The 15,308-nt window shown below is 37.4% G+C and overlaps 1 protein-coding gene across 3 annotated transcripts in view; it reads left to right on the top strand.

Moving 5' to 3' along the window:
* Nucleotides 1-15,308, top strand: part of LOC127938262 (BTB/POZ domain-containing protein 7) — a 49,117-nt gene that overhangs the window by 14,000 nt on the left and 19,809 nt on the right. For 2 of the 3 annotated variants that reach the window (XM_052534717.1, XM_052534718.1), the window contains exons 2-3: nucleotides 3,245-3,461; nucleotides 5,066-6,190. In XM_052534717.1, the coding sequence (XP_052390677.1) occupies nucleotides 3,380-3,461; nucleotides 5,066-6,190 (1,207 nt within the window). In that variant the 5' untranslated portion in view covers nucleotides 3,245-3,379. Of the gene's footprint in view, nucleotides 1-3,244; nucleotides 3,462-5,065; nucleotides 6,191-10,084; nucleotides 10,646-15,308 lie in introns of those variants that run through there. The other variant, XM_052534719.1, reaches the window with a different exon arrangement.

Below are 15,308 nucleotides of genomic sequence, written 5' to 3' on the forward strand. Positions count from 1 at the left end.
TGATGAGTTGATTTGTGTAATGTTTTGGTGTATGAACATCTTTTTATAAGCATTGCAGTGCTGCTTCATTTCTAGCCACAGGCTTGATTTAATCCAAGTCCACAAACACCCACCATATGGGGCACACCCAGCCGAAGTGGTGATGACAGACTTTTTCAGGGGAGGATCCACATAACCCCTGTCATCTGATATAGTAAAGCTGAAGAATAGCAGAATCTCCTCTCTCTGCGTAGCATTTAGGCGTAGGCAGAGTTGAAGAAAAATCGCAGTATTTCAAAATCAATGCTTCAATGTTTTCAGACAGTAAGAGCCCGTTCAGACAGCCTGACTGAAACAGGTGCTCCTGTTAAACCCTGACCTTTCTTTATCAAGCTGATTCTCATCCTTCTAAACCAGAGAGGAAAAACATTGATCAAGGAACAGTGTCCCTATTCCACTGCAGCCGATGTAAGAATGGGAATGAAGATGGGTCAGAGGCAGCTACAAGGAAAACCATCTCTTGCAATTGATGTATGAGAGTGTATACTGACTGATTTATGTGACCCAGTTTGAGCTTTGCAGATGCACAGGGCACACATTTCTCAATGTTTCACTCTGTGGTCTCTTTTCTTTAGATTTGTAGTCCGAATAAAAGAAAACATTGTCTGTCTTAAGCTTTAAATGTTGTTTTGGGTGAAAGCATACCTAGACGGTTTGAAAACCTTGAGGTGCATTATTAATACTTTCCCCTGCAGCAACGGTGCAGAGGCTCCCTATTGATTTGCCTAATCTGACAAAGCTGCTCCTCTCTTCTGCTTGCTTACATAACTGCTGTCTGTGTCAGCGCCTGCTCTGGAGCTCTGCAGCATTAAAAACTATTCATTTATTCCCTCTCCATTCCTGTCACTCACACTGAGAGACAGTTGTTGCATCGGACGCTGTGATTATCATTTTTCACCATCGAGTGTTTATAATGAGCCTGCTGCATACCTCAGTGCAGGCTTTATCCTTGACTGATGTTTTTGGTACTTTAAAGCAACTTTATTAAACAATGCACAGCTGCTTCATCTGATGGAGGGTTCGGCTGTGCTGACTGCTGAGTGAATACAAATTCATCAATACTCAAGTTCACAGCGGCTTAATTTTAATCTTAAATTTGATGTGTATGTGTTCTTTACGCCGACACGAAATGTTTACTAACAATATAATAAACACTGTAAACATAGCTAAGCTATTTTAGTTCCCCTCACTCCACAACAGATACTTTCAGTTAACAATAGCCTATTTAAAAACAGAACAATAATAAAAAATAGCCAATCAGAAGTTATAGCAATATAAACTATACAAACGTGGCCTTTTATTGTGGCCGGCCTAAGGCACACCTTTGCAATAATCATGCTGTCTAATCTTGATATGCCACACCTGTGAGGTGGATGGATTGTTTTGGCAAAGGAGTAGTGCTCACAAACACAGATTTAGACAGATTTGTGAACAATATTTGAGAGAGAGGCCTTTTGTGTACATAGAACAAGTCTAAGATCTTTGAGTTCAGCTCATTTATATAATATTATAATATGATTAAATAATTACTTTTTAATAATTATTATTAACTAACTAACAAGTGACTATATAATAATAATAGCATCTTTGTTGTTATTAGAAGTATTATTTTTATTATAAAACTAGAAAAAAAAACTTAACACAGTAGCACTGGGGCAATTATTAAAACAACACTGTGAACATTAAGCTGAAACCGCTGTAATGGCATTTCTTGTCATTGTCAATCCGAGATGTTGTTCAGGTCTCCTGCCACGGTGGCTGGCAGATAAGCAAAATTACCTGCCACTTTGCAAAACATACCACATTGGATTGTTGCTGGTTTTAATTTCATACCCTGCATATCTGCAAAATTTGAATAATTTCAAGGACAGGGGTCAGAAGTTAAATTATAGCCCTTTTTTGCCAAGTTAACTTTTTTGTTTGTTTAAATATTAATGCCACAGCGCTTTGATGTTGAAGATTCAACAACAGAATCTGCTGTTTGCATTAAAACTGCTGCTTTGATGTTGCGAACATTCCAAACACAGCGTGAAAGAGACTAAACGCCAAACAGGAGTCTACGATTTCATTTGCTTGTCCCTCTGATGTCATTGCAAAGCACAGAAATGGTGACCAGATACATGTATATCTCTGTGCAAGTGAACATTCATAGGAACGGGATTTCCATCAGCTGAATGCACATTGCAACACATTTCCACTGTAGAAAGCTTTGTTCACACCCTGTCAGAGGAAAACCTCTGAGCCAGCAGACGAGGGATCTGTGCTTTAGCGCACATGCAGTGGACGTCTAATCAAGGTTAAGCAGTGTATGTTAAGCTAAAGATGGCTTTGTCTGGTGTCCTTTGGCACAGCCTGGAAAAATTATTCTCTTTTCAGCCCACTCTCAGTGTCACAAGTGGGGGATGTAAAGCATTTATGTCTCCCCAAACTGTTATAGGCTCCCCGTATGAGGAGTTCCCAGCAGCGCAAGGTTGGAATGTAATATGAAACACAAATATATGGATGGAGCAATAGCTCTTCATCTGGATACACCTCCCCAAAAAATACATATTTGGCAAAGAACTAACAGTATTAAATTTGTTGCCAGCCAGGTCAGTTCAGAGGAAGATGTCTGCATTTCTAGAAATAATGCATTGTGCCGATGGGGTGGATGTTTAGCCTTGAGTACTGAAGACCAAAGCAAAGTCACAGGCAAAAATTAGTAGATTACAGAGAAATAAAAAGAGATGTGAAGCACTGTAGACATTGTTTAGATTGAGTAAACTAGCCAGTTGTGCCTCTGTCAGATTGCATTAACATGACATCAGTGGGAGGGTTTGAATAAGTCAGAATCCTCCAGCTGTTTTGTAATGATCTTCAAAAGCAGAAGTAAACATCAGAGCTCTGCTTATATAGTCTGTTTGGTCTGCTTGTATTGTTCGTTTAATTTGGCTTTCAGATTAGAGCAAGAACAATTAAATGCCATTTTACACAGCTGATTGCATTTGTTAATTTATTTTTTATTTTTTATTATTAATTATGATTATAAATGTTCACCTATATATATATATATATATATATATATATATATATATATAGGTGATAATGAGTTATTATGGTTTAATATTATATTATTATATTAATCTTTTGTTTGTCCAGATTCCATGACGTTCCATCTTGTTGACGATTAATGTTTTCTCCACCCCCTCCTCTCTCTCTTTCCCAGGAATGACGGACATGGCTGCAGTGTCGCCAACATTCATACAGGTCTGATTGAGCAGAGCCGTGAGCTCTCAGTGTGTCAGCGCTCCGATGGAATGATCCAGCAGGGTGACTAAGAGGAGGAAGAAGGGGGGAGAGGATGGGTGTGAATGCCTCCAGCTACCCTCACTCGTGCTCCCCTCGGTTCGGGGGTAACCCACAGACCCAGCAGACCTTCATAGGTAAACTCCCATTTCAATACTATTACAGAGACATTTGTTGTTCATATTTTAAAAAAAAATAAGTTTATATATATATATATATAATTTATAACAAATAAAAACAAAGAGCGGTATTCATTCAGAGGCAGTTCAGCAGTACAGAGAAATAGAATCTCATTAAATTATTGACTTCACCAACTGGGACAGTTTTCATATTCTTTCACTGTAACATCTTGTCTGTATTCATTTATTTAAAGGCTTGGAAATTGTATCACAACTGTCAGCAGTTGCTTTGTAATTTTTTTCCCTCAGTATTCCACAGAGTCTGGCTTTAACGGCATTTTCTGATGTGAAAATTTTGATGACTTTGCTGTCTTTGAGATCAGTAAAGTAATGGTGCTTTCAAAATGCTAAGCCACGCATGATGGTGGGTCTACAATGAGAAATGGAACATTGGATTGAGACATAAAGTGTCATCAGGGAGATATTAGCCATGCTGGGGAGGACATTAGATGACTTCATAGTTTCCTTTTTTGGCAGGTGAAAATGTAGAGATTTAGAGGGGGGAAAGTTAAAAGTGCACATTAAGTGGTTTGGGGATACATACTTTCCTTTTGACACTGGAATTGTTTATACAATGCTACATCAAAAAATAATGTTTTGCATTCACTGTTTAAAAAATCCAGCTTTTTGAATTTGTTTTAATTTCAAAGTATTTTAGGTATTTTCACTCTACTCTTTTAAAAACATCTCATTCCAAAATACCACTTACAATTCTCTATAAGGATACGATTTTTATATTAAAAAAGCAAGCAAAAACATGCAAATCAATCTCAACTGGGTGCTCGATCAAGAATAATATATATATATAATACATTTACTAAGAAACTATATAAATAAATAATAAAAAAAAACTACTATGTAAAAAAATTTACTAAGAAACAAGTGGAAAAATATTTAAATACAAAGTCGGCAACACCAAAGCTCCCAAAAGTATCAAAGTATTTAGAACATGCAGGCTCTTCATCAATATACTTATGGGAGCTTTGGTGTTGCTGACTTTGCATTTAAATATACATTTTTTATAGTCTCATCTTATTTTATGTCTAATTGATGTGAAGAGATGCAGTTTCTGCTACTCAAGTTTAGTTTTAGTGCACAATAAATGGTTTGGGGATGCATACTTTACGGTTTAAAATTTGAATGTTTATTTGCAGTACTCCTTCAAGGGATTATCAGAATATATGAATATAAAAAAATGGAATTAAATATTTTGAATTCATATTTTAATTTCTACAGATTAAGTTAAGGCTTAAAGTGATGTTCATCAGTGATGTTTGCTCCTCAAACATCACTTTGACTGCTGTTATAGAGAGACAATTCTGTGAACTTGAGTTCAATCCAGTTGTAGTGTAAATTTACTCTATCAGTCCAAAGTCATTAAAAGTAAAATATATTTCAGATTTGTTCTGAAGCACTTGCAAAAAATTAAACCACTTTGGTGTTGTACTTATTTGGAATAAACATTAATTATAATCTCAGCAGACATCACAATGCATATTTTCCTGCTGGCAACTTTGGAGGCTCCCAGACTCTTACACAATGTGTTTCTTTTCTGTCACCAGGCGCCTCCTATGCACCACAGGGTTATGGCGGCGAGTCCAAGCTCTACAGCCTAGAACATGGCCCTGAAAAACCTCAGGACAAAAAGAAAAAGAGCTCCGGTTTGGCCACGCTCAAAAGGAGATTCATTAAGCGACGCAAGTCCAGTCGGTCTGCCGATCATGCGCGGCAGATGCGCGAGCTCCTTTCGGGGTGGGACGTGCGCGACGTCAATGCCCTGGTGGAGGAATATGATGGCACGGCAGCACTCAAAGAGCTCAGTCTGCAGGCGGGCCTGGCCCGCCCTGAGGCTCGCACCCTGCAGCGTGATTTAGCCAACCTTTATCAGCACAAGTACTGCACTGATGTGGACCTGATCTTCCAGGATTCCTGCTTCCCAGCACACCGAGCCATTCTGGCTGCCCGCTGCCCATTCTTCAAGACCCTGCTTTCGTCGTCGCCAGGTTACGGGGCAGAGGTGTTGTTGAATGTTGGGACGGCAGGCATGGATGCGCCCATGTTCTCCTCGTTGCTGCATTACCTCTATACAGGTGAGCTAGGATCAGAGGACGTGAGGTTGCAGAATGTTGATGTGCTGGTCAGACTGAGTGAGGAGTTCGGTACGCCCAACTCCTTAGAAGGCGACATGCGAAACCTCTGTGAGCACATGGCGTATTTTGACTCGCTGCTGAGCTTCTCCTCGGACTCTGAGCTGGTTGAGGCTTTCGGAGCAGGTGGACCTGCTCCTAGTGGCATGGGAGGTGGAAACTCAGGGGTGAACCTCAGCTCTCCTGACGAGGAGCTAAGGGCCCACAAGGCCGTGCTTTCAGCCCGCTCGCCATTCTTCCGCAACCTGCTGCAACGACGCATCCGCTCGGGGGAGGAGATCACTGAGCGAACTCTCCAAACCCCTACCCGTATTATCCTCGACGAATCCATCATTCCCAAGAAATACGCCTGTGTGGTCTTGCACTGCATGTACACAGATGCGGTGGATCTTTCACTAGTGCTGCGCGGGAGCCCTTCTGAAGGCAGTCTGGGTGAAGTTCAGGCGCTGGTGGCTGGGAGAGGGTGCATGAGTCGGGCCGAAGAGGCCATGGAGCTCTACCACATCGCCCTCTTCTTGGAGTTCAGCATGCTAGCTCAGGGTAAGTCTTATTTTATCCCTTTTTTTTTCAATTTTCTTTCGCTCCCCCAGCTTTGTTTACTGCCTGATTAATTCACAAGCTGTCAAGGGAAGACCGGAGGAACAGGGTGGGGTTGCTTTAGTTTATTCGCCTCACGTTGGGATTGCTTGAGAGAGATTACAATATGTACCCAAAAACAAAGCACTGCAACATTTGCTCTCCTCTTAATACTCTAATTAATTTCCACCTATAGTTATTTTATTTAGAAAGACAGGGCTGTAGAATTGGTCTTGTTTTAGGAGTGAGTACTTGATGACCAAAGTGAAATAAATATCTTTCAAGGTCAACATTTTTTTGAAGCAGCCTTACATTAAACACTTGTTAACTTTCCTTTTAAAAATCAGCATATTAGACTAATTTCTAAAGCATCGCGTGACTGGAGTAATTACTTTTTATTTGAAATTAAAATAATATTTCACAACATTAACTGTGTTTTTTTTTTTTGATAGGGATGCACCAAAATTTTAGCCATCAAAAATTACTGTCAAAATGTTCATTTTTAGGCTGAAAGGAAAAAAAGGCTGAAAATACTTGCCAAAAATATATGGAGATCCGCTCCATGCTCAAAAAACAAACAAACTGTTGAATCTTATTATGTTGCATAGGACTGAACAAAAATAATATATTAATTTTTAATATTAATATATTTTCTGTCCAATTTTGATGTTACTTTAAATAAAAGTGTAGTTATTTTATTGTCTTGAAATTTTTTTTACTCAGCAAAATGACTGTATTATTTAATAAAATAATGCAGAATTATTAAATGGCATTTTCAGTTTTGGTTCCAGTTTTAAGCGAAGTGCATCCAGATTGTTCTGTTTTAGCCCAGAATTTTCATTACGGTGCATCTCTAGTTTTTGATCAAATAAATGCAGCCTTATCAACAAAAAAATCAGTGCATCATTGAGAATGTCAGAATCGATTCAGAGCTTAGTTTTTAACCAGATGCGCAATGACGCTGAGGTTGCTTTAGAAACATTTGTACCCTGTGGTAACAGAAAGCCTTTTCATTCAGTAATTTATGTCCTGCTTAATACAGCGCCTGTATATACAAGAATAGTCCAACATAACAAGCTTGTACTATTTAAATATCAATAAAATGGGATCTATAATTTTCCGTTTGATTTAATCTAATTCAATTAATAATATTAAATATATTAAGTTTATATAAAAAACTTTTAGTTAAAAACAAATGCCAGCATGTGTGTAAATCAATATAAAACGCAGGTCATAGCTGTTCTTTAAAGATCACATTGCATAATGCCTGTAATGAAAATAAAATACAATCGACCATAATAATAATAATAATAATAATAATAATTCACCAATTAAAAACATGGTATAAATGTAGTTAAAGCTAAATTGAATGGAGTAATTGTAGAAGTCCAAAGTACTGTAGAATTACGCGGCTGTCCTTTTTGTATTTTTTCAATATTAAGTCATTTTATTCTTGAACTGGATAACAAGTTTCTTTTCAGACCACTTACCTTTATGCATTTGAAATTTGCCATGTAGTAAAAAATATTTAATATAAAAAATGACTTGTCCATTTTAATTTTCCCATATTAAATAAAATGACAAAATCAAGTTGTTTGTCTTTTTATTTGCCGAACTATACGGGGAATTTAATTTATACAGTTTATTCACAATTATCCAAGTAATGACATAAACCGAAATAACAAGGGAAAAGGTTTCAAGTGATGGGCTTCTGCTGTGCTGTTCTAAGAGAGGTTTTCAGAGAGCTAGCCTTGTTTCACTCTACAGCACAGGTTTGCAGATCTTTATGATCCGTTGGACAGCTGTGGTTTGTAACAGATAGCGATCCGATTCAGTCCTGTCAGCATAGCCTGATGATGAGCTCAGGAGGACTTGTTTTCTTCCAGAACATGCTGTACCACTCGCTACATCAACCCTTGCTTTTCCCCACTGGCATGAAACATGGCAATTCAGTATAAATTGCTTTGTTCAACCCTGACTTTGATTCAATTTGATTCCGTTTTGACAAACTTAACTAAATATTCTCGGAAACCTTGACAGCTGCTCATCCTGGTAGTTCACATTACTGACATCATTGTATTTGCTTGTTTGCTTTATTAGGGCTAGTCAGGGTCTCCGTCAGTCAACAAAAGACCTAGATGGAGTACTCCACATTGAACACAGGCAGTCATTGAGGTCATTTCATTACATGTGTGTTGATAGCCTCCGTTGGGAGATAAACGTGGCAGTGACCTCTAGGAAATGGAGGCACAATAGTCATTTAACACCCAGTCAGCAGCCGGCCAGTGGTTGGTACATGACAAAGATAATTAATGTGCTGACACACAGATAGAAAGCCACCCTTTGGTCTAGAACCAACTCTGTTCCAGTGAGGAAAATGACTCTTGTTCACACTAACTGCAGGATATCAGATCCTGCAGCTGTAGATCTTGTTAGCCTGTTTGTTAAACCTAAGCTGTTAACTTAAAGGTGAGACATGGTAGGGATACACAGACACCAATAACTGTTGTGTATGAAGAATAATTTTTTGACTTCCCATGAATGTCCTTCGTTTCTCACAAGTTGAATTGAATTGCGGTAAATCGTTATGTTTGTCTGTTTAAATGTGGGGAAAAATAGACACTTTTAGAAAGAAACCACAGATGGACTTGCTTTTGAGAATAAGGATGCACGAGAGAGCGCACACTATCTTGCTTTTATCAGCCTCTGATGTATGCACAAGAATGCTGTTATGTTCACCCAGCCTGCATGTGTCAGTCAAATAAAAGCACAATCATCATCATCGCAACAAAATTATATATTTATCCCAGTAACGACAAAATATTAAATGTAACATAATAACTGAAAAAATGTTGTAGTCCCCAGTTTTTAGAAAGTCGTGCCAAACACCCTTCTTATTGCTCTCTGGTTGTACTGTGAAAGGAAATTGACTTCAAGAGAAACTCTGAACAGATAACACTAACAGCGGTGAAAGTAACAAAGTCTTTCCAGTGCATTGTTGACTTAGTTACCTGTATTTGCTTAACTAATCAAGCCAACTCCTATGACTCACGAAAAGAGTAAATGTATTTTGTTTCATGACACCTTAGTGATCAGCTGTAGTTTAATTATACATGTAATTGATATTATTGATAGTGGAGTTCCTGAAAATGTTAAGCACACTACATTAATTTAATAAAAGGTCAGCTATTGCTATTGGCAAGTACTAAATGAAATTGTTGCCAAGAAATCATTCTAATATGCTGATTGAGTGCTCAAGAATTATTTATTATTGTCATCAATTATGAAAATGGTTGTGCTGCTTAATATTGATATTGCAAAATATCTACCAAAAGACTGTAACATTAGAAATGTCTTTGCTGTCACTTTGGATACTTTTGGATACACTTATTGACTACTTTTGTGTTTTTATGCTGTTTCTTTTGTGTGTGTGTGTGTGGTTTATGATGTTCTGCATTTAAACTGGCTGCAGGGTGAATAATTCATGTCTGAATTGTTTAGGTGAATGATTCTTTAATGCAGTATTCACAACACAAAGCTTCCTTTCTAGGACAGCTGAAACATTTATTGATAGTAAGTCACAAAAGCTTACTCAGTTGCTCAAATCAGAATGGTTATATTGTTACAAGAATGTTCAAATGAACATATTAGGCTCAGATTTGCCTTAAGAGTTATTCAGTAACTTGACACTGGGCTGAACCTAATGAATGACATTGGCTAACCTCGGAGTACTGTCATAATAATAACGGTGATCATTTACATATAGAAGTCTCATATTCAACAGCCTGTTTAAATCTAAGGATCAGAGAGAGGATAGTAATTGATCCTGTAAAACTAAATGACGGCTTTTTGGTGCAGGAAACCTGGCTAACGTTAAAAGTGGACCTCAGGGGGACAAATTGCATCTAATCAGTATCTCACAGGGTAGATGAGATGATGCAAAGTGGTGGTCTATGTATCCGGCTTTGGCACGAGACCATTTTCAAACAGTGTGATGGAAATAGACCGACTTGAAGTCGTTCTGGTGAGGGTTCGTGCTGTGACTGAACTGACACATGGCTGAGCGTGACACTGCACCTGTGATGATAACATTAACTGACAGCGTAGTGTACCAGAAGTCTGTTCTGTAGTGCAAATGAAATGCTGCATCGATGGGCCTGGAGGCTGGAAGCAACGGAGAACTGTGCACATTTCTTCCAGTTCTCAGCACCTTTAAAAAAACGCATTGCTTCTCATTTGAGATAGAGACATCTGGGGATAAAGAGAGAAATTATTCACAAACTGAAAACCTTTTGTGTGTTCCAGTATGTATTTTTCATTCTTTGTTCCGCTTGAAGTCTTGTGTCACTGTTCATAAAGTTGAATGGTTTTAAAAGGATGCTTTGATATTTCATCATTATCTAGCAATGAAAATTGGGCAGCAGGAGCATTTCAAAAATCCATAAAACAAGGTATTTTGGGTTATTTTTTTATTTATTTATGTTTTTGTTCCAGAGTGTAAATGCGTATCTCATATTGTGAATGGCATTTATATACTAATGAGCATTAAAAAAAAAAAAAAAAAAGAGAGAAAAAAAATCATCAGCTATTTAATTAGGTTGTTCTGTATTTTGGCATGCTTTATATGTAGAAAACAGATTTATTATATCTGAAGGCATTTCATTTCTTGGGATGCACTGATTAAATTCTAAATATCTATTTTTGTGATATAACTATTAACTTATATGGCTGATTAAGTTTCTATACTTTGTCTAAATTCATTACAAATAAAACACTGAACACTAAAATAAATATTTTTGTTAAATTGGGTATTGCAACATGTTGAATATGAAAATTATTAAAAAAATTGATAAATATAATAAAGATATAATTTATTAATTTTTTTAGCAAAAAATAGCATTTATTGCATTTTTTTTTAAAGATGAACATTAAGTTACCATTAGATGATCGCAAAGTTAATTTCAATGTAAAAAGAGAAAATGAGCATGCCCATTAAAAATGTAATATTGACTGGCACAAATTAAATAAATCTCTAATGTCAGTATGATACTGATAAATTGTGCATCTCAAACAATTTTATTTTATCTTGTTACATGAATATTATTTAAGAAAAATTCACATTTTGTGTTGAATTTAAAGGCAGGAAGTAAAAACTTTACCCATCTTGTGGGTAACAAGCAGGATCACCTCAACACCTCTGATCCTAGAGAGAACAGGTCTAATACTGATATCTTTGGAGAGAGAGTCCTTTTGAAACGACAGTGCTTTGATGCTTGTGCGAGAGATTGAGTCAGACGTCCTTTTAGAGTGTGTTTCAAACTCAGAACTGGAACCTTCCCTGGCCCCAAGGCACCATTCTGATTAGTATTAACACAGATTGCTGCTGGTGTTTCCCATTAAGACTATGAGAGACTGTCAGCTCTATAATGATTGCCTGTTACAGCTTGTCTGAAAGGTCATGGAGAATTTGAACCTAACACCTCTCTGGGGCACCTTCATTCTCCGATTCTCATTTTCATCTCTCTATCTTTCAGCAATTTCCATCTTTCACATTCAGTCATACAGACTGGGCTAATTTTCCTCTACCTCTGTCCTTTTTGACATTGCACTCCTAATCTTTACTCCTCCTCTCATTTTTCTTCCTCTCAGCATGTCGCCATTTCTCTTGCTGACTCGCTCACTCGATCTCTTCTCCTCTCTGTCTATTTTCCTGTCTATCCCTTATTCCAAGCTCCGGGGCTCTGGCTAGTTAATTGGGGTACTGCACTTGTTCAAGGCTAATAGATACCCTAATGATTAGTCCTTCACTGTCTCCGCATTGCTGTGTTCCTCCAATATCAGGTGTACTCAACTGTAAAATGAGCTCAAGACTGCCATTAAGTATTTTGTATCACATGGCCTTGTTGTTAGCTTTAAGTCCTTGACAGAATGTGTTTATTCAGAGGAAGAATATTATAATGTATATATGGAATCTGTTATAAAACATTACCTTGCTTAGTGGTATAATTTGAAAATCTTTTTTTTTTTTTTTTTTTGTGAAATTCGTTTTAAATGTCTCATTTTTTTTAGCAGCTCCACATTGCTGAAATCAGTCGGCCTTCCTCATGCATCCTTATCATTTCTCCCTTCTCACCATGCACCATTTAGCTTTTTTGTATTTTGTGTTATATACTGCTGACTTCTAAAGTTGTATACAAAGAGAAATTTATGAGCAGCACATTTTTTTTTATTTTTTTTTTTCTCGTTTAATGACTTATTTTTAGCAGTCATTACTATAAATATTAGTATCACATGATCCTTTAGAAATAACTCTAATGTGCAGATTTGGTGATCAAGAAACATTCCTTAATTTTATTAATGCTGAAAATGGTTGTGTTACAGCTCAAAATTATTGTATAAACACTGATACATTTTTTTCAGGTTCTTTGCTGAATATAAAGAAAAATTTTTACTTATATTGTACCCTTTTTTTATTGATCGTTAAATAGTATTGTATAATTACTTTGGAACGATCTTTGTGTCAAGACTGTGATGTCTAAAAATGCTGCCCACAAAGGGAGCTCTGGAGGTTTTGGAGCAAACAGAGCAAATGTGGGCATAAGATCAAACCACCAATGAGGAGGCCACACTAACTGCTGAGGAGGACATCTGTGCTTTTCGGACAAGTGATCAGCAACAAGAAGAGGCCAATCAGAACACATAAATGCAGATGTTTGCTCCACAGTCCAAACCCAACGACACTTCTCACTTGCATCTGGTTTTCTGTATTGAGTTCTCACATTTCTAAACAAACCCGTATTTACATCCATTTAAATTTTAGCAGATGCAGATTTTGTCCAGTTCATTTGAATGGATGTTTTTATTCTCAATGTGCATTTGCTCTTAAGCCAAACATTGAGATGCTGTTTAAAAACTACACTATTTATCTGCATTTCCCATGTTTTTAAAGATATGGTAAGTAGATACAGAGTCCACACAGCTAACATTTGAAGTACTGATGAAATCTGCAGTGTTTGCTCTGGACTCTTTACCATCAAATCTTCTGCACTTGGCATTCAAGTGCTTTTTAGTGGAAAGCACTGCAAGTTGTTTGTGCCAAGACTTCCTGTCATGTGTTGCTTTTGTTTTTGATCTCGTGTTAGTACACTCGTCTCATGTTAAAGTAATTATTAACTTCTTATTGTAAGTTCTGAAATCATTCTTAAAGTTTGAATTCAACTCACACCTAATCATTAACTTTCATTAACTCACATTGATTTGGTGCTCTGTGCTCATGCCCAATGTGAATAGTCTACACATTGATTACAAAGTCAATAAAGAATGATGAGATTTGTGGATGCTGGGTGATATGCTCCCTAGAGGCTAATATGATACTTTTTTTTGAAAATGACAAGTTTATGGCTGTGAGAGCAGAGATTATAATTAATTTGGATGGGTTTATTAGGAAATACTACACTGCTTTCCAGGCTGGATATTAAACTATCTCACCCTCTAATATTAAAATTTTCTCACCCTCAAGTTGTTTCAAACCTGTATGGGTTTCTTTCTTCTGTTGAACACAGAAGAATATATTTTGAAGTAGGGCTGTATGAAATTGGAGAAAAATGCGATATGCGAAAGTATGCTAAATAATGCAAAATATGCAATATTAATCGATATGCAATATAATATGCAATATTAATCGATATGCAATATAATATTTCTATTGTATTCATTTCTTGTATAAGTTTTATTCAAGTATATTTAAAAAATGATATAACCAGCATATGTTTCACATTATTTCAGGGAAAAGAGGCATCACTACAACTTCTGAAAGCGAACAGCCATGTTTTACTGTTGCATAAAACAAATCTAATATGGTCAAGTCAGATGCTATGGATCGTTGCCTGTGTTCAGGAATGAGGGTTGATTCAACTGTGTTTGATTTTTCTGCCGAGCGTAGCTGATACAAATTAGGGCTCCATGATTAATAATCAAAATTAATCGAATCGTGATTTGGTAAAGGCTACAATTTGTTTTTGTTTTTTATGTTTTCCTCATTCGCAGCTTGTCAGTGAAGCATAGTTCTGAGATCAGTAGTAAATACTTCTCCTTCCGAAGGTCAGCGGACGTTCTCACTAGGGCTGGGCAATATATCTAGCGATAGTCCGTAAATCTGGTTCTGTGATTACCGCTAAATCGCCATCACCTGCTTTTAAATGGAGAGGCATTTAATAGACAGAGCTGTAGATCACTGACAAGCTACGCAGTATCGCGTTCATTATCCAAGATGAATCGCCTTCGATAATGAACGCGATATTGCATAGCTTGTCAGTGATCTACGGCTCTGTCTATTAAATGCCGCTCCATTTGAAAGCAGGTGATGGCGATTTAGCGGTAATCACAGAACCAGATTAACTAACTAGGTGCGCATGATCATATCATTATATATATCGCCCAGCCCTAGTTCTGACGCAGAAACTCTAAAAATGCCCCGCAGAAGAAATGTACTGCATGTCATAACAGGAAATTCCTGTCAAGTGTTGCCAAGTCCATGGTTTTCCCTTGGAATTAAGCTACTTTAACACTGTGGCCCCAGGTTGTTTTTCATGTCACTGTAATAATAATTTTACCAAGGGAACCCAAGTGTGCCGCACAAGTATTGAAAAGTAAAGCCAAAATGTTTCGATTGCGCCCAGGTGGATGGTCCCAGTATAGGTCAGGGGCGTGTGCTTGAGATTGACTCACTTGATTCAATTTGGGAGTGTGGGCGGGATGCTCCACTTCACTCACTACTGCGCAGACTCGGGTCCCAAATCAGTGCAATATGTCCATGCACCATTGGGACATTGGCGACTTCACTTTTCTTCAATGGAAGAGAGTGAAGGTGATCTTTTTTGGCCAGACAGAAACTGCACACAGACTGATTGTAAATATAGGTCTTTGTAATTCCACTCACTGACAGCAGGTGGCACTTATATTAGAGTTGTTTCCCATAACCTAGTGAACAAAGCAGTATTGCTATTAAAACACTTCCTTTAGGTATTACATGGAGCGAAGATGAAAACAAAATGCCAGCGAATAGTTTCTGAAAACAGCCAGA

Source organism: Carassius gibelio, chromosome A20 (genome assembly GCF_023724105.1).
Source record: "Carassius gibelio isolate Cgi1373 ecotype wild population from Czech Republic chromosome A20, carGib1.2-hapl.c, whole genome shotgun sequence".
Classification (NCBI taxonomy): Eukaryota; Metazoa; Chordata; class Actinopteri; order Cypriniformes; family Cyprinidae; genus Carassius; species Carassius gibelio.